Source organism: Oncorhynchus tshawytscha, linkage group LG02 (assembly GCF_018296145.1).
Source record: "Oncorhynchus tshawytscha isolate Ot180627B linkage group LG02, Otsh_v2.0, whole genome shotgun sequence".
In the NCBI taxonomy this organism is placed as follows: domain Eukaryota; kingdom Metazoa; phylum Chordata; class Actinopteri; order Salmoniformes; family Salmonidae; genus Oncorhynchus; species Oncorhynchus tshawytscha.
In genome coordinates this window covers 46,492,657-46,512,181 of record NC_056430.1, presented here as the reverse complement: position 1 = coordinate 46,512,181, position 19,525 = coordinate 46,492,657, and the positions used below count along the sequence as shown (strand labels likewise).

General features: G+C 47.4%; 1 protein-coding gene across 1 annotated transcript in view; it reads left to right on the top strand.

Moving 5' to 3' along the window:
- The window catches only part of LOC112222711 (protein bassoon-like), a 137,826-nt gene that overhangs the window by 103,372 nt on the left and 14,929 nt on the right, over positions 1-19,525 (top strand). The window contains exons 7-13 of the mRNA XM_042305280.1: positions 3,112-5,221; positions 5,636-6,615; positions 6,755-6,869; positions 7,657-7,821; positions 11,826-11,881; positions 12,004-12,141; positions 12,970-13,257. Coding sequence (XP_042161214.1) covers positions 3,112-5,221; positions 5,636-6,615; positions 6,755-6,869; positions 7,657-7,821; positions 11,826-11,866 — 3,411 coding nt within the window. The 3' untranslated portion in view covers positions 11,867-11,881; positions 12,004-12,141; positions 12,970-13,257. The remainder of the gene's footprint in view (positions 1-3,111; positions 5,222-5,635; positions 6,616-6,754; positions 6,870-7,656; positions 7,822-11,825; positions 11,882-12,003; positions 12,142-12,969; positions 13,258-19,525) is intronic.

The window sequence follows — 19,525 nt, the reverse complement described above, 5'->3', positions numbered from 1 at the left end:
AATAACATACAAGATGTTTTTTCTAGTATATCTGAAGGAGCCTGATACTTGGCCACAAGTCAATCTTCCAGCAAGACAATAACCCCAAGCAAACATCAAAATCCACAAAGAAATGGTTAATTGACCACAGCTTTTTTTGGTGCAGAATTGTTTATTTATTTATTTTTCTGTATTGTAATGAACATGATGGGAGACAGAGAGCTGGTTTCAAGCGCAGGGCGCAGCAGGTGTTTATTTGTAAAGGACCACAGGAGGAGGCAGGTAGCTGGGTCCAGGGGCAGGCAGAAAGTCGTACACAGGGGGTCCAAAAAGGCAACAGTACAGGCAGGGAAAAGGCTAATAATGTCGTCCGGGAGATCAGGCAATAGGTTGATAACAGGAAATCCGATAGGCAGGGAGGGAATAGGCAAAAGGCAGGGAATAGGCAAAAGGTGCCATTAGTGAGGCAGGCAAAAACGATCATACACAGGAGGATTAAATTCCGGGAAAATCAGAGCTCCGAATAGAAATATGTCACAAAACAAACAATACCTCACAATGATCGGGTGCAAAGAACTGAACTAAATAGTGTGTGATAATGACATACAGGTGTGTGAACAGGTGATCAGTATTCAGGTGATTGGGATCTGGAAAGTGAGCTGCATTCAGGGGATCGATGTGTTTGAGAGTGTGAGCTGGAAAGTGGGCTGGAAAGTGAGCTGCGTTCAGGGGATCTATGTGTTTGAGAGTGTGAGCTGGAAAGTGGGCTGGAAAGTGAGCTGCGTTCAGGGGATCTATGTGTTTGAGAGTGTGAGCTGGAAAGTGGGCTGGAAAGTGAGCTGCGTTCAGGGGATCTATGTGTTTGAGAGTGTGAGCTGGAAAGTGGGCTGGAAAGTGAGCTGCGTTCAGGGGATCTATGTGTTTGAGAGTGTGAGTTGGGAGCAGACTTTACATCTATCCTGCCCTGATTCAGAATATATCATTTTTTATAGCCATGGCACTCCTTGTTAAGAGCAGTGCTAGAGGCGTCACTACATACCCGGGTTCATCTTACAAAAGTCCTAACATGGTCCTCAATGACGTCCTGGTAACTAACAGGGAAGTAGACAAAGGTCCCCCAGAGAACGCTCCTTTGGGACCATCATGAAACGTCCCCTTGTGGTCATTGAATGTCCCATGGATAACATCCTATCAGAACCAAATAGGAACATTTTCCCAACGTCCCCTAATGACCATCAAAATACCTTATTATAACATCATACTGTGACCAAACTGGGACCTGTACTGAACATGCTCTTATGGTCCCCCTTAACGTCATGTTTTAATGTTCCTAGAACATTCTCAGAACGTCAGTGGGATAACGTCTCGCCAAAAACCCTTAAAGGGACCTAATGGGAACGTTGCCTAATGTTCTTAGCACACCCCTTGTTTGCTGGGTAAACTCATGTTTAGACCTATATGTAACTCTTAGTAGCAACTGGTGTGTGTCCTGTCTTCTCTAAAATATAGAGGGTATGTAGAAAAAGAAAATTGAGAAACAAACATTCTGAGCCAGAACTGGAGGTATTTTTGTGTGTTGCAAAAATGCATTTGCAAAAATACTTGGGACTAACAGGGTTAAGACACTGTAAATCATAATGACCTGCTATGAAAATAAATACATACAATACATATTATTACTTTGAAGAGAACAAGAATTTGTTCTCAAATAATGTTTTTATTATAACTGTGCTATATACAGTTGAGAGCATAGAGAGTAGACAACACAATAGTGAACAGAGTGATACTGAATAGACTAGAGTCTTGTGTGAGAGCACATATGCATCACACAGGGTTTGGCATCAAAGGACGTGACAGAATGTTCTCAGGAGAGCAGCTGTCCATGCCAGGCACCAAGCAAGCTTCCCCTTTACTCCATTATACCATCATCTATGTTTCTCACTCCATAGTTTTCCCTGATATCATTTTATTTTTTCTACTTTGCCTTTTCTTGCTCGCTCGCTCGCTCACTCACTCACTCACTCACTCACTCACTCACTCACTCACTCACTCACTCACTCACTCACTCACTCACTCACTCACTCACTCACTCACTCACTCACTCACTCACTCACTCAATCACAAACACACACACACACACACACACACACACACACACACACACACACACACACACACACACACACACACACACACACACACACACACACACACTCCCCCCTCCCACCCCATCCCTCTTTTTCTCCATCATGCTATCCCCGCTATATCTGGCAAAGCCCTTAGACATGCCAAGGGGAGACACAATGTGAAGGCATCCTGCTTACAGCCCTGCTGTCTTCCGGCATGTTAGCAGCTGGTCAAAGTAAAGTCAGATCCTTCTGCACTCAGTGCGAAGGCTGTCAGAGGAACAGGCACACATAGAAATCATAAGAGGATTTTTACATATATTTTCTTGTTTTATTTGTGCTGGCCATTCATCAACATTTGTAAAAATGGCATTCTCACGGATACTTATTCAATTCACCATGGGTCTACACAACTCCTAAACTGTAAGTAGAAAGAAGGAATCTTGCCATGTTTGAATGTTTTTTTTCTCTTCTGTGAACAAAAATGTATTATTGCTCTTAGTTTGTTGTTGTTGCCATTTGGTTTTGAGACAAGTAAGGACAAGGTGGATGACTATGTTACGGTTGGAATTTTATAAGGCTCTGAAAATAAGAATATGAATTATTTATGCTGAGAATCGCTCCCAGGTTGTCTATTATCTCTCTCACGTGGACATTATTCTTCACGGTCTCTTCCCATTGTAGCACTCATCTTTTACAGTTCTGTTTAATAAGAAACTTGCTCTTGGTTATTATTTTTTGCTCATTTATTTATAATGGAAGTGTTTTTTAATGGACCCAAACTAATTTGAAACATAATTATACATTTTACCTTAAATTGATGCTAAGCTATTCTATGAAATTGACATTTTCTGAATTAAGCTATAAAAAAATTCCAATGAGTAGAAGAGGGAGACTGGACTGTAATCGTCACATAAGCACTTTAGTGCAATTAGTCTGATTTCCATGCAGGCATTCTGTTCATTGTTATGTGCGTGTCGTCCTAATGGTGCTTCTCTTTCTCTAGCTCCAGATGGCCACCCTGCAGCAGCAGCAGCAGAACTCTCTGATGAGAAAGGTGAAGAGGACCCTGCCTAGCCCTCCTCCAGAAGAAAGCCCTCTCCCCATCGTCACCCCAGCCATGTCCCACATGTACAGCAGCCCCCCGGGGATGCAGCCCCAGAGGGTGCTGCCAAGGCCTGCCCAGGGAGTCACTAAGGCTGGCCTGCTGAGCGAGCTGAAGGCCGTGGAGCAGGAGTCTACCAAGCTCCGCAAGCAGCAGCAGGAGTTGGAGGAGGAGGAGAAGGAGATTGACGCCAAGCTGCGGTACCTGGAACTGGGCATCCATCAGCGCAAGGAGACCCTGGTGAAGGAGAGGGAGAGGAGGGAGCTGGCCTACATGCGCTGCATGGGCGACGCCCGTGACTACATGTCGGACACCGAGCTTAACAACCTGAGGATGGTTGCGGCCACGGGGACATTCGATGGTAACGGTCTGCTGACGAGGCCTAGTACGGCGCCTCTGAGCCAGTTCACCAACGACCTCGGCCCAGCCTCCCAGTACCCGCCCACCTCCTCCTACATGGCCTATCAGTACGCACAGAGCCAGCCCACGCCCACACAGCAGCCAACTGCTACTTACCAACAGATCGGTTTCCAGCCCCCTCAGTACCCAACAGCTGGCCAGCCCCAGCCAGGCACCTTCCAGCCACACCCACCCCAAGGCCCAGGTTACCAGACCCAGCCAGGCTACCCAGCACACGGGGGCTATGGCCAGCCATCCTACCATACAGACCTGGGCATGCAGCAGCATAGCCACCAGGGTTTCCAGCCTCCCAACCCCTCTATCCCAGGCCAACACCTCCCCTACCCAGGCCAGAGCCCCTATCCCGGCCAGGGGATGTCCTATCAGCCCCAGGCTGAGATCCTTACTGTCCACCAGAGGCCTCGTCAGACCTCCCTGGCCGACCTGGAACAGAAGCTGCCCACCAACTACGAGGTGATCAGTAACCCTGCCGTCTCGGTGGCCACATCAGCTCCAGACACCTGCTTTGGCTCAGTCTATGCCTCTAACACCATGCCCAACGCCTACGGGCAGTACCGCCCCCCGGAACCTGTGCTGACCCACGGCGTGGACAGCCCCACATCAGCCTATGCTGCAGACGGCCTCTACACCTCCAACCTGGAGCAGAATATCCCCAGGAACTACGTCATGATTGACGACATCAGCGAGCTGACCAAAGAGAACACGGGCCCTGCTGTTGATGCTCTTGGCCATCCAATAGGAGGACGTTACGGTGAGAACGGCCCCGTGCGCCAGACTGGCTACGGCAATGAGCCTGTGGACCCATACATGCCTGCAGGCACCACAGGCTACCACCAGCAGGGCGCTGTGGACCCCCGGACCAGCACTACTGGGGGATCTTCTTATTACTATGACGACTATAATAAACACCCCAGCACAACACGTCCAGGGGGCCCAGGGCCCCAAAAACACCCATCCAAGAACCTGGCCCCTGCTGTGGTCTCCTCCGGTAAGCGCAGCAAGCACAGGAAGCAAGGCATGGAGCAGAAGATCTCAAAGTTCTCCCCCATCGAGGAGGCACGGGACGTGGAGTCTGACCTGGCCTCTTACACCATGACCACCTCTACCGGCGGCAGCTGCACCGTGGTGTCCCGGTCCGGGGTGAAGAAGAGCGGCTACGACCAGCAGAAGTACTATGGCGGCCAGCCGGGAAGCCGGGAAGCCCTGGAAGAGGAAGACCGGATGTACGGCTCGGGGAGATCCCGGTCTACAGGCTACGGCATGGACAAGATCTCCTCCAGGGACTCCTCAGGCTACAGGAGCAAGTCCTACGAAAGGGACGCCTTGGAGCGGTCTCAGAGAGGCAACCGCGGTGGACGGAACTCAGAGGAGGAGAGCCCCCTCAGCCCCGTGGGGAAGCCTGTGGGGATCGGACGAGGCGGCACTGGGGTACCAGGGGATCCCCATGACGTGAGGAACCAGTATGGCTCCAGCCACTCCCTGCCGGACGTCCAGGATCACCACATGAAGGACCTGCCCAGGAGCCACGTATACAAACCAGATGACTCATACCTTGTAGACGACATGCACGCAGCTGTGTCGGACAGCGAAGGTAACTGGTGCTGAATGCCACTAACTGCCTGACCTCCTCTGTCTCTCTGTCTGCTGGAAAGAGTCTGTATGCCAAGTGTGGTCTTCAGAGCAGCACGACGGCTCCTTCTATTATGTGACTCTTTGAAAAGACGTGCATGTTGTGCCCAATGCATAAACCGCATATGCCTATGTTTCGTATATCTTTTTCTGTTTTTGCATGCTGAAAACATTTTTTGAGTTTTGTGATTTTACATGTTTTTGCTGTTTTTTGTTTGACTCTGAAAGACTTTGCATGTTTTTGAGACTTTGGGCCCGTCTTTTTGTCTGTCTTCCGCATGGCTTCAGTTCAGTCTGCATGTCTCTCTTCTTCTCCTCTCTTCACATCACAAAACAAAAGGAAACTGACTGATGATAATCTTTGTTGTCCAAAAAGCCTATCATCTGGGTCAGGAGGAGACAGACTGGTTTGAGAAGCCGAGGGAGGCTCGCGCCAACCGCTCCAGACACCACGGGAGTGCAGGACACATCTCCACAGGTAGACAACAGACCGGCGCCAACGTGAAGCACACCTACCATGACTACGACGAGCCCCCCGAGGAGCAGGACCTGTGGCCTCAGGATGAGTACAACAACCAGCCTCGCCACCCCTCGTCCACCTCATCATCCCGTGACCACCGTGGTTACCATGGCAGTAGCGGCGGCAGTTCGGGGAGGCACTCATCTTCCCGCCACTCTGGCGAGGAGCCCCGGTCGTCCAGCCGCTCCTCCAGAGCACACCCCAAAGACCCATCCGCCCGCTCTGAGAGCCGTGGATCCTCCTCCACCCAGAAGAGGGGAGGCTCGGAACCCCGTTCCTCCCGGGAGGGCTACCGGGATCGGGACTCTGGGGACTACTCCTCCCGTGATCCGGCCTCTGGACACCACCGCGAGGGCACCGGGGGCAGGGGTCAGAGGCCGCCGGGCTCGTCTTCCAGGAGACTGGAGGGGGTGCCCACTGCAGGGGCCAAGCAGGGCCAGGGGCAGCAACCCCAGGGTGGTCCAGGGGGGCCCCAGCAGCAGGGGCAGCGTTCCAGTGGGCAGTCCCAGTCAGGCAGACAGCCTGGGTCCCAGGGGCCAGACGGGGGACAGCCAGCCCAGCAGCCTGGCCAGCAGCAGCAACGCACCCAGCAGCAGCAGCAGCAGCCCCTGCAGCAGAGCCAGCTTCCTCAGACCACTGCTGGTGGGCCTCAGGCCAATCCAGGGACCGTAGGGCCAGGTCCCATAGCAGGACCAGGGACAGGACCAGGGACAGGACCAGGTACAGGACCAGGGGCAGGACCAGGAGCAGCACAGCACCAGGATAAACCTGTCCAGACTCCGGCACAAGGCCGGCAGCCAGTTGGACCCGCCACAGGCCAGTCACCAACCACAGTCGTAAGTACATCTTAGATGGGGTTGGTATTTCAAGATCCATTGAATGTCATGTGAAAATGTATGCCATCTTACTATCTACCTCTTGGTGAACAGCTAGACAGTGATGATTTTGTTCCCCTCTCTTTCTGTTCTGTGACAGGCGACCCCTGCTACACCTGCAGCAGCCATTGGGGGGGTGAAACCTGCAGCAGCGATTGGAGGGGCAGCAGCAGCACAGCCTCCCAAGACAGTCACACCCCCCCTCACAGGCATTGGTGAGACTGACATCTCCCCTATAGTCACATTACATAATTCCCAAACACAGAATGACATACTACCCAAACACAGAAGGACATACTACCCAAACACAGAAGGACATACTACCCAAACACAGAAGGACATACTACCCAAGCACAGAAGGACATACTACCCAAACACAGAATGACATACTACCCAAACACAGAATGACATACTACCCAAACACAGGACATACTACCCAAACACAGAATGACATTCTACCCAAACACAGAATGACATAGTACCCAAACACAGAATGACATAGTACCCAAACACAGAATGACATAGTACCCAAACACAGAATGACATAGTACCCAAACACAGAATGACATACTATCCAAACACAGAATTAGATACTACCCAAACAAATAATGACATACTACCCAAACACAGAAGGACATACTACCCAAACACAGAAGGACATACTACCCAGAAACAGAAGGACATACTACCCAAACACAGAATGACAAGCCCCCGACATACTTGGGCTTCTGAGTGGCGCAGCGGTCTAAGGCACTGCATCTATGTGCTAGAGGCGTCACTACAGTCCCTGGTTCGATCCCAGGCTGTACCACAACCGGCCGTGATCAGGAGTCCCATAGGGTGGCGCACAATTGGCACAGCGTCGTCCGGGTTAGGGGTGGGTTTGACCGGGGAAGGCCGTCATTGTAAAATCTGAATTTGTTCTTAACTGACTTGTCTAGTTAAATAAAAATGTAATAAATAAAAATACCATCTGACAGTGCAATTCTTGTTCCTCTGCAGGCTCTAAAGCAGCCCCTCCTGGAGGGATAGGTAGCAGGCCTGGAGGGATAGGTGGGATCGGCAGTGCAGCGGCAGGCCAGCCTCCAGCGGACGGGGGAAACGTTCTCACCAATATCCTGGGAGGGGCGGGAGGGGCTGCCGAGCAGGCAGGGAAACTGGGTGATGGTAAGGCCCTGAGTGCCTGAATACTGGAAAACTGACACAAAAACACTGGGTGCATCTCAAATGGCACCGTATTCCCATACAGTGCACTCCTTTTAGCCAGAGGCCTATGGGCCCTGGTCAAAAGTAGTGCATTATAGAGGGAATAGGGTACAATTTGGGACACAACAAGAGTCTGATGTGGAAGGAATTACAGTTGTACAAATTCTGTATGGTGTGAGTGTGTTCAGTGGTGGAAAAAGTATGCAAAATTGTCATACTTGAGTAAAAGTAAAGAAAATGATTCAAGTATAAGTGAAGGTCACCCAGTATAATACTACTTGAGTAAAAGTATTTGGTTTTAAATATACACTACCGGTTCAAAAGTTTTAGAACACCTTTTGCTTTATTTTTACTATTTTCTTGAATAATAGTGAAGACATCAAAACTATTAAATAACACATATGGAATCATTTAGTAACCAAAAACGTGTTTAACAAATCAAAAATATATGTAATATTTCAGATTCCACCCTTTTCCTTGATGACAGCTTTGTACACTCTTGGCATTCTCACAACCAGCTTCACCTGGAATACTTTTCTGACAGTCTTGAAGGAGTTCCCACATATGCGTAGCGCTTGTTGGCTGCTTTTCCATCAATCTTCGGTCCGACTCATCTCAAACCATTTCAATTTGGTTGAGGTCGGGCGGTTTTGGAGGGTAGGTCATTTGATGCAGAACCATCACAGCCTAGAGCTTTGTTGGGTCATTGTCCTGTTGAAAAATAAATGATAGTCCCTCTAAGCCCAAACCAGATGGCATGGCGTATCACTGCAGAATGCTGTGGTAGCCATGCTGGTTAAGTGTGCCTTGAATTCTAAATAAATCACAGACAGTGTCACCAGCAAAGCACCCCCACACCATAACACCTCCTCCATGCTTCACGGTGGGAAACACACATGTGGAGATCATCCGCTCACCTACACCACGTCTCACAAAGACACAGTGTTTGGAACCAAAATTCTCTAATTTGGACTCCAGACCAGAGGACACATTGGCATCGGTCCATTGCTCGTGTTTCTTGGCCCAAGCAAGTCTCTACTTATTATTGGTGTCCTTTAGTAGTGGTTTCTTTGCAGCAATTTAACCATGAAGGCCTGATTCACAAAGTCTCTTCTGAACAGTTGATGTTGAGATGTGTCTGTTACTTGAACTCTGTGAAGCATTTATTTGGGCTGCAATTTCTGAGGCTAGTAACTCTAATGAACTTATCCTCATGAGAGCCAGTTCATCATAGCGCTTGATAGTTTTTCAAAGTTCATGAAATTTCCCGCATTGACTAACTTTCATGTCTTAAAGTAATGATGGATTGTTGTTTCTCTTTGCTTATTTAAGATGTTCTTACCATAATATGGACTTGGTATTTTACCCCCCCACACCTTGTCACAACACAACTGATTGACTGAAACACATTAAGAAGGAAAGAAATTCCACAAATGAACTTTTAAGAAGGCTGTTAATTAAATCTGTTCATTGAAATGCATTCCAGGTGACTGCCTTGTGAAGCTGGTTGAGAGAATGCCAAGAATGTGCAAAGCTGTCATGGCAATGGGTAGCTATTTGAAGAATCTCAAATAGAAAATATACAGTGGCAAGAAAAAGTATGTGAACCCTTTGGAAATACCTGGATTTCTTTATATATAAATTGGTCATAACATTTGATCTGATATTCATCTAGGCCACAACAATAGACAAACACAGTCTGCTTAAACTAATAATACACAAACAATTATATGTTTTCATTTCTTTATTGAACACACCGTGTAAACATTCACAGTGCAGGGTGGAAAAAGTATGTGAACCCTTGGATTTAATAACTGGTTGACCCTCTTTTGGCAGCAATAACTTCAACCAAACGTTTTCTGTAGTTGCGGATCAGACCTGCACAACAGTCAGGAGGAATTTTGGACCATTCCTCTTTACAAAACTGTTTCAGTTCAGTAATATTCATGGGATGTCTGGACTCTGACTGGGCCACTCCAGAAGGCGTATTTTCTTCTGTTGATGCCATTCTGTTGTTGATTTACTTCTGTGTTTTGGGTCGTTGTCCTGTTGCATCACCCAACTTCATTTGAGCTTCAGTTGGCGGACAGATAGCCTAACATTCTCCTGCAGAATGTCTTTATAAACTTGGGAATTCATTTTTCTGTCGATGATAGCAAGCTGTCCAGGCCCTGAGGCAGCAAAGCAGCCCCAAACCATGATGCTCCTTCCACCATACTTTACAGTTGGGTTGAGGTTTTGATGTTGCTGTGCTGTGCTGTGCCTGTTTTTCTCCACACATGGTGCTGTGTCTTCCTTCCAAACAACTTAACTGTAGTTTCATCTGTCCACAGAATATTTTGCCAGTAGCGCTGTGGAACATCCAGGTGCACTTTTGCAAACTTCAGACGTGCAGCAATGTTTTTATTGGACAGCAGTGGCTTCTTCCGTGGTGTCCTCCCATGAACACCATTCTTGTTTAGTGTTTTATATATCGTAGACACATCAGCAGAGAAGTTAGCATGTTCCAGAGATTTCTGTCAGTCTTTAGCTGACACTCTAGGATTCCTCTTAACCTCATTGAGCATTCTGCGCTGTGCTCTTGCAGTCATCTTTACAGGATGGCCACTCCTAGGGAGAGTAGCAACAGTGCTGAACTTTCTCCATTTATAGACAATTTGTGTTACCGTGGACTGATGAACATCAAGGCTTTTAGAATTAATTTTGTAACCCTTTCCAGCTTTATGCAAGTCAGCAGTTCTTAGATCTGAGATCTCTTTTGTTCGAGGCATGGTTCACATCAGGCAATGCTTCTTGTGAATAGCAAACAAACAGTTTGTGAGTGTTTTTTATAGGACGAGGCAGCTCTAACCAACATCTCCAATCGTGTCTCATTGATTGGACTCCAGGTTAGCTGACTCCGGACTCCAATTAGCTTTTGGAGAAGTCATTGACCTAGGGGGTTCACATACTGTTTTCCAACCAACACTGTGAATCTTTCAATGCTGTATTCAATGTAGATACTACAAATACAATCATTTGTGTGTTATTAGTTTAAGCACACCATGTTTGTCTATTGTTGTGACTTAAATGACGATCAGATCAAATTTGATGACCAATTTATGCAGAAATGCAGGTAATTCCAAAGGGTTCACATACTCTTTCTTGCCACTGTATTTTGATTTGTTTAACACTTTTTTGGTTACTACATGATTCCATATGTGTTATTTCATAGTTTTGATGTCTTGACTCTTATTCTACAATGTAGAAAATAGTACAAATAAAGAAAAACCCTTGAATAAGTAGGTGTTTAAATTATGTTGACCGGTAGTGTACTTAAGTATCAAAAGTAAATGTTATTGCTAAAATATACTTTTTAAGTATCAAAAGTAAAAGTTTAAATTATTTAAAATTCCTTATTTCAAGCAAATCAGACGCCACCATTTTCTTGTTGATTTATTTACGTATAGCCGGGGGCACACTCCAACACTCAGACATAATTTACAAACGAAGCATGTGTGTTTAGTGAGTCCGCCAGATCAGAGGCAGTAGGGATGTCCAGGGATGTTCTTTTGATAAGTGTGTGAATTGGAGCATTTTCCTGTCCTGATAAGCATTCAAAATGTAACAAGTACTTTTCGGTGTCAGGGAAAATGTATGGAGTAATAAGTACATTATGTCCTATAGGAAAGTATTGAAGTAAAAGTAAAAGTTGTCAAAATATAAATAGTGAACAAAAACTACTTAAGTAGTACTTTGAAGTATTTTTGCTTAAGTACTTTACACCGCTGTGTGTGTGTCCTTAGTCGGTGATGTTCTTTCTTAGTGATTGAATATAATACAAACATTGATCCTTTATAAGATGTACTGTACACACCTACTACAGAATATTCTGGGAAATGTACTAATGTGCTATCTTACTGTCTTAAACATTATTCTTTCATTATTTTCATTCCCCCCCTTCCCCATCTATCTCTTTTACACAGCTATTTCTGGCCTCGGCAAGAAGTTCACTTCGTTTTGGTGAACGGAAGAGAGGAGGGTAAATGCGATGGATTTGTTTGTGATTTTCTTCGATGTAAAGCTTATTTAGTTGACACTTGCAGTTTGCTAGTGTGTTGTGGACGTCCCAGGGGTGAGGGACAGCTTGTGTTTGTCTTGCAGGGTATGAGGACTTGAGATGGAGAGGGATTGGAGGCTTGGTACTGGAAAAACCTATGAAACTGTTTACGCCATTTTATACATTTCACTATCACAAGGAAACGGAGGAGGAGGGAAGAGGGAGGGTACCTGAGCGCATCAGTGAGTATCTCATTACCTCTCCCTTCCCTTGCGAGATGAATACATTTCTTAACACATTGGGGCTGTGGGCCTTGTCTTAGGAGAAAAACGGTGTAATGAGAGATTTTTTTATAGGATATAGTGAATATAGTGAATCATCATTCTGTGGGCCCCAGTTTGTGTGTGTGTATGTGTGTACATGTATGTCTGTGTGTCCCTGCGTTTGTGTGTGTGTGTGTGTGTGTGTGTGCATGGAAGGACAGCATGATCCCCCTTGTCCTCTGCTTATTTCCAATATGTATATGAGTGTTTATTAAATATTTAAATATATTGAAATAGCTTTCATCTTTTTAGAAGTTAAATACGCACCCCTCAAAGTAGTAATACTATCAACAATGTTTAAGGTTAGGTTTAATGCAGTACGGGATACAGATCTGCATCCCCAATGGCACCCTGTTCCCTACATAGTGCACCACGTCTGCTCAGGGCCCATAGATATCTGGTCAAAAGTGCTCTAGGTAGGGAATAAGGTGCCATTTGGGATGCAGACAGTATCTTCAAGCTGTGGCAGCAGTCCCACACTGTGATGGATAAAGTGTTGTATCAGCTGGATATTTGCATAGATTAACATAGATCCATGTCTGCATAATGCATAATGTAGTAGCATGAGTGAACTGATGACTCATTAAGTACTGTAATTGTATATTCTGTCTGACCAGCTGGGTGCATTTTTCTCTTTTTTTTCCTTCTAATTTTCCCCTCTCTCTTTCTCTCATTTTCTTTCTTTCTTTCTCTCGCTCTCTTTCTCCCACTTGCCATTTTCTCTCAACCCACGTTACCACCAATCAGGGCTGGAATCAAAGGATGCCTGGTCAGCACTGAACTCCCCAGACATGAGCACACAACATGATCAGAATTAGAATGGGTGGATGCTTTGTCAGCACTGGCTGGGATCTCCAGACATGAGCAGAGGATGGAGGAGAGGACAAAGTGGATGGATATCAAGTCAGAGCGGGGGTCCCAAGCATGAGCAGAGGATGGAGGAGAGGACAAAGTAGATGGATATCAAGTCAGAGTGGGGGTCCCAAGCATGAGCAAACTATTCAAGAGAAACTTCTGCTGCTGCCTCTGCTGGCTGTAAGTGAAAATCAGATGTACATTAATCCAGCATATGTGTGTCTCTGTGTGTGTGTGTGTGTCTGTGTGTGTGTGTGTCTGTGTGTGTGTGTTTGTGTCTGTCTGTGTGTGTGTGTGTGTCTGTGTGTGTGTGTGTGTGTGTGTCTGTGTGTCTGTGTGTGTCTGTGTGTGTGTCTGTGTGTGTGTGTCTGTGTGTGTGTGTGTCTGTGTGTGTGTGTGTGTCTGTGTGTGCGTGTGTCTGTGCGTGTGTGTGTGTGTGTGTGTCTGTGTGTGTCTGTGTGTGTGTGTCTGTGTGTGCGTGTGTCTGTGTGTCTGTGTGTGTGTGTGTCTGTGTGTGTGTGTGTGTGTCTGTGTGTGTGTCTGTGTGTGCGTGTGTCTGTGTGTGCGTGTGTCTGTGTGTGCGTGTGTCTGTGTGTGTGTGTGTCTGTGTGTGTGTGTGTCTGTGTGTGCGTGTGTCTGTGTGTGCGTGTGTGTGTGTGTGTGTGTCTGTGTGTGCGTGTGTCTGTGTGTGCTGTGTCTGTGTGTGTGTGTGTCTGTGTGTGCGTGTGTCTGTGTGTGTGTGTCTGTGTGTGTGTGTGTCTGTGTGTGTGCGTGTGTCTGTGTGTGCGTGTGTCTGTGTGTGCGTGTGTCTGTGCGTGCGTGTGTCTGTGTGTGTGTGCGTGTGTCTGTGTGTGTGTGTGTGTGTGTCTGTGTGTGCGTGTGTCTGTGTGTGCGTGTGTCTGTGTGTGCGTGTGTCTGTGTGTGTGTGTCTGTGTGTGTGTGTGTGTGTCTGTGTGTGTGTGTGTCTGTGTGTGTGTGTGTGTCTGTGTGTGTGTGTGTGTCTGTGTGTGTGTGTCTCTGTGTGTGTGTGTGTCTGTGTGTGTGTGTGTGTGTGTCTGTGTGTGTGTGTGTGTGTGTGTCTGTGTGTGTGTGTGTGTGTCTGTGTGTGTGTGTGTGTGTGTGTGTGTCTGTGTGTGTGTGTGTGTGTGTGCGTGTGTCTGTGTGTGTGTGTGTGTGTGTCTGTGTGTGTGTGTGCGTGTGTCTGTGTGTGTGTGTGTCTGTGTGCGTGTCTCTGTGTGTGTGTGTGTCTGTGTGTGCGTGTGTCTGTGTGTGCGTGTGTCTGTGTGTGCGTGTGTCTGTGTGTGCGTGTGTCTGTGTGTGTGTGTGTCTCTGTGTGCTCTTGTTTATTGTGCATTTTCAGTTAATTGGTTCTCTGATGTGTCAAATCAGGTAAACAGAATGACTGTGTCCATGTTCTCACTCTGCTGGAGAGGTCAGAGGTTAGAGCCCAGGATAGGTCCAGGAGGTTTACCCGTTCACTTGTCCACACAGAGCACTATAATTAGCCAATGGATGAGCAGACTAACCATGGCTTTACTGTCCTTCCATGCACACTCACACACGGACACACAGACATGCGCACACACAACACACGCACACATGGTCGCACGCACGCACACAGAAACTGTGAAGCCCACAGAATGATGATTTACTATCCTATAAACAATCCCTCATTACATGGTAGAATGGACTAACACTATAGAATTGTTTTGCAAGCAAAATACATTTCAATGCATTTCTATTGGGCCCCTGTTCAAAACACATGAAGACTAATTGGGTCCCTACTTTCTCTTTCTGGCCACTGCTCTCTCTACTAGAACTAGTTATTATGGCATCTGGGTTGGGTTGACCGTGATATCATAGGGCGTGACACCAGGTGCCTCTCTGTGTGTGGGGCAGGGGGTGAGGGATCCTGTGATCCAGTGCAGGGATCTAGAGATAAACCCAGCTCAGTGCCTCTTTGAGCAGCAGGCAAGCCTTCTCAGCCCCGGGGATTACTGACAATCCCAGCAGGGCTCTGATTGGCTGCAACCGTCCGGGGAGGGAGGGGCTTGGGACATAGTGGGTGAGTTTGTTTTGCAAGGGCCTGGTGGCCCGGGTGGGCGGAGTTTGCACATTTTAGACCATGTCCACCCACCCGGGGCATCGGGCCAAGCAAAACAAACCGGCCCAGTGACACGTAGGGGGGAGTAGTGAAACTGGAAGCACTCAGCGTGACTGTCTTGGGCCAGTTGTGAGGTCTTAGATAGGGAGTGTGGTCTATTTTAGTGAGGTGTCAACTCGTGGTGGGTGTGGCCTACTACTGTACAGCCGCGTTAGAAGTGTAGCGCAACTAGTCGATGAGGGGAAAGGTCATGAGCAAAACTCAGTACATTAGGATGAACCTTTCTAATCAGTCATATTGCAGAGCTTGTATTTATTGCCCTATTTTAGAGCTTGGAGCTTTAAAAAAATAATAATAATGACTTTGTTCAACAACAAAAAGTATTGTTATAGAGAGTTTTACAATAATTCCCTGGTATTAGGGTGTGGGATTGGTTCCCATGGTAAATAGAGTCTGGCACTGGAATGTTAGCCACTGGAATGTTAGCCACTGGATGACCCTCCATGCTGCATGAGCTCTGGCTCAGGGATTTAAGGGAATACTGTGAATAAAGACAGTGGTTCTCTCTTTCTCTTGTTCTCTGTCTGTCCCTGTTTCTTTCTCTTGTTCTCTGTCTGTCCCTGTTTCTTTCTCTTGTTCTATGTCTGTCCCTGTTTCTTTCTCTTGTTCTCTCTCTCTCTCTGTCCCTGTTTCTTTCTCTTGTTCTCTCTCTGTCCCTGTTTCTTTCTCTTGTTCTCTCTGTCTGTCCCTGTTTCTTTCTCTCATTCTCTCTCTCTGTCTGTCCCTGCTTCTTTCTCTTGTTCTCTCTCTCTGTCCCTGTTTCTTTCTCTCATTCTGTCTCTGTCCCTGTTTCTTTCTCTCGTTCTCTCTCTGTCCCTGTTTCTTTCTCTTGTTCTCTCTCTGTCCCTGTTTCTTTCTCTTGTTCTCTCTCTCTGTCCCTGTTTCTTTCTCTTGTTCTCTCTCTCTGTCCCTGTTTCTTTCTCTCATTCTGTCTCTGTCCCTGTTTCTTTCTCTCGTTCTCTCTCTGTCCCTGTTTCTTTCTCTCGTTCTTTCTCGTTCTTTCTCTGTCTTTCTCTGTGCTTCGCGTTCCTAGGAAACTATGCAGTTCTTTGTTTTTTTACGTGTTATTTCTTACACTAGTACCCCAGGTCATCTTAGGTTTCATTACATACAGCCGAGAAGAACTACTGAATATAAGATCAGCGTCAACTCACCATCAGTACGACCAAGAATATGTTTTTCGCGATGCGGATCCTGTGTTCTGCCTTACAACCAGTGTAACCGAGTGGATCACATGCAGCGACCCAAAAAAAAACCGACTCAGAAAAAGAGGGAAACGAAGCGGTCTTCTGGTCAGACTCCGGAGACGGGCACATCGTGCACCACTCCCTAGCATTCTTCTTGCCAATGTCCAGTCTCTTGACAACAAGGTTGATGAAATCCGAGCAAGGGTAGCATTCCAGAGGGACATCAGAGACTGTAACGTTCTCTGCTTCACGGAAACATGGCTAACTGGAGAGACGCAATCCGAGCGGTGCAGCCAGCGGGTTTCTCCACGCATCGCGCCGACAGAAACAAACATCTTTCTGGTAAGAAGACGGGGCGGGGCGAATGCCTCATGGCCAATGTGACATGGTGTGATGAAAGAAACATACAGGAACTCAAATCCTTCTGTTCACCTGATTTAGAATTCCTCACAATCAAATGTAGACCGCATTATCTACCAAGAGAATTCTCTTCGATTATAATCACAGCCGTATATATCCCCCAAGCAGACACATCGATGGCTCTGAACGAACTTTATTTAACTCTCTGCAAACTGGAAACGATTTATCCGGAGGCTGCATTCATTGTAGCTGGGGATTTTAACAAGGCTAATCTGAAAACAAGACTCCCTAAATTTTATCAGCATATCGATTGCGCAACCAGGGGTGGAAAGACCCTGGATCATTGTTACTCTAACTTCCGCGACGCATATAAGGCCCTGCCCCGCCCCCTTTCGGAAAAGCTGACCACGACTCCATTTTGTTGATCCCTGCCTACAGACAGAAACTAAAACAAGAAGCTCCCACGCTGAGGTCTGTCCAACGCTGGTCCGACCAAGCTGACTCCACACTCCAAGACTGCTTCCATCACGTGGACTGGGAGATGTTTCGTATTGCGTCAGACAACAACATTGACGAATACGCTGATACGGTGTGCGAGTTCATTAGAACGTGCGTTGAAGATGTCGTTCCCATAGCAAGGATTAAAACATTCCCTAACCAGAAACCGTGGATTGATGGCAGCATTCGTGTGAAACTGAAGGCACGAACCACTGCTTTTAATCAGGGCAAGGTGTCTGGTAACATGACTGAATACAAACAGTGCAGCTATTCCCTCTGCAAGGCTATCAAACAAGCTAAGCGCCAGTACAGAGACAAAGTAGAATCTCAATTCAACGGCTCAGACACAAGAGGCATGTGGCAGGGTCTACAGTCAATCACAGACTACAGGAAGAAACCCAGCCCAGTCACGGACCAGGATGTCTTGCTCCCAGGCAGACTAAATAACTTTTTGCCCGCTTTGAGGACAATACAGTGCCACTGACACGGCCTGCAACGGAAACATGCGGTCTCTCCTTCACTGCAGCCGAAGTGAGTAAGACATTTAAACGTGTTAACCCTCGCAAGGCTGCAGGCCCAGACGGCATCCCCAGCCGCGCCCTCAGAGCATGCGCAGACCAGCTGGCCGGTGTGTTTACGGACATATTCAATCAATCCCTATACCAGTCTGCTGTTCCCACATGCTTCAAGAGGGCCACCATTGTTCCTGTTCCCAAGAAAGCTAAGGTAACTGAGCTAAACGACTACCGCCCCGTAGCACTCACATCCGTCATCATGAAGTGCTTTGAGAGACTAGTCAAGGACCATATCACCTCCACCCTACCTGACACCCTTGACCCACTCCAATTTGCTTACCGCCCAAATAGGTCCACAGACGATGCAATCTCAACCACACTGCACACTGCCCTAACCCATCTGGACAAGAGGAATACCTATGTGAGAATGCTGTTCATCGACTACAGCTCGGCATTCAACACCATAGTACCCTCCAAGCTCGTCATCAAGCTCGAGACCCTGGGTCTCGACCCCGCCCTGTGCAACTGGGTACTGGACTTCCTGACGGGCCGCCCCAGGTGGTGAGGGTAGGCAACAACATCTCCTCCCCGCTGATCCTCAACACTGGGGCCCCACAAGGGTGCGTTCTGAGCCCTCTCCTGTACTCCCTGTTCACCCACGACTGCGTGGCCATGCACGCCTCCAACTCAATCATCAAGTTTGCGGACGACACAACAGTGGTAGGCTTGATTACCAACAACGACGAGACGGCCTACAGGGAGGAGGTGAGGGCCCTCGGAGTGTGGTGTCATGAAAATAACCTCACACTCAACGTCAACAAAACTAAGGAGATGATTGTGGACTTCAGGAAACAGCAGAGGGAACACCCCCATCCACATCGATGGAACAGTAGTGGAGAGGGTAGCAAGTTTTAAGTTCCTCGGCATACACATCACAGACAAACTGAATTGGTCCACTCACACAGACAGCATCGTGAGGAAGGCGCAGCAGCGCCTCTTCAACCTCAGGAGGCTGAAGAAATTCGGCTTGTCACCAAAAGCACTCACAAACTTCTACAGATGCACAATCGAGAGCATCCTGGCGGGCTGTATCACTGCCTGGTATGGCAACTGCACCGCCCTCAACCGTAAGGCTCTCCAGAGGGTAGTGAGGTCTGCACAACGCATCACCGGGGGCAAACTACCTGCCCTCCAGGACACCTACACCACCCGATGCTACAGGAAGGCCATAAAGATCATCAAGGACATCAACCACCCGAGCCACTGCCTGTTCACCCCGCTGTCATCCAGAAGGCGAGGTCAGTACAGGTGCATCAAAGCTGGGACCGAGAGACTGAAAAACAGCTTCTATCTCAAGGCCATCAGACTGTTAAACAGCCACCACTAACATTGAGTGGCTACTGCCAACACACTGTCAATGACACTGACTCTACTCCAGCCACTTTAATCATGGGAATTGATGGGAAATGATGTAAATATATCACTAGCCACTTTAAACAATGCTACCTTATATAATGTTACTTACCCTACATTGTTCATCTCATATGCATACGTTGATACTGTACTCTATATCATCGACTGCATCCTTATGTAATACATGTATCACTAGCCACTTTAACTATGCCACTTGGTTTACATACTTATCTCATATGTATATACTGTACTCGATATCATCTACTGTATCTTGCCTATGCTGCTCTGTACCATCACTCATTCATATATCC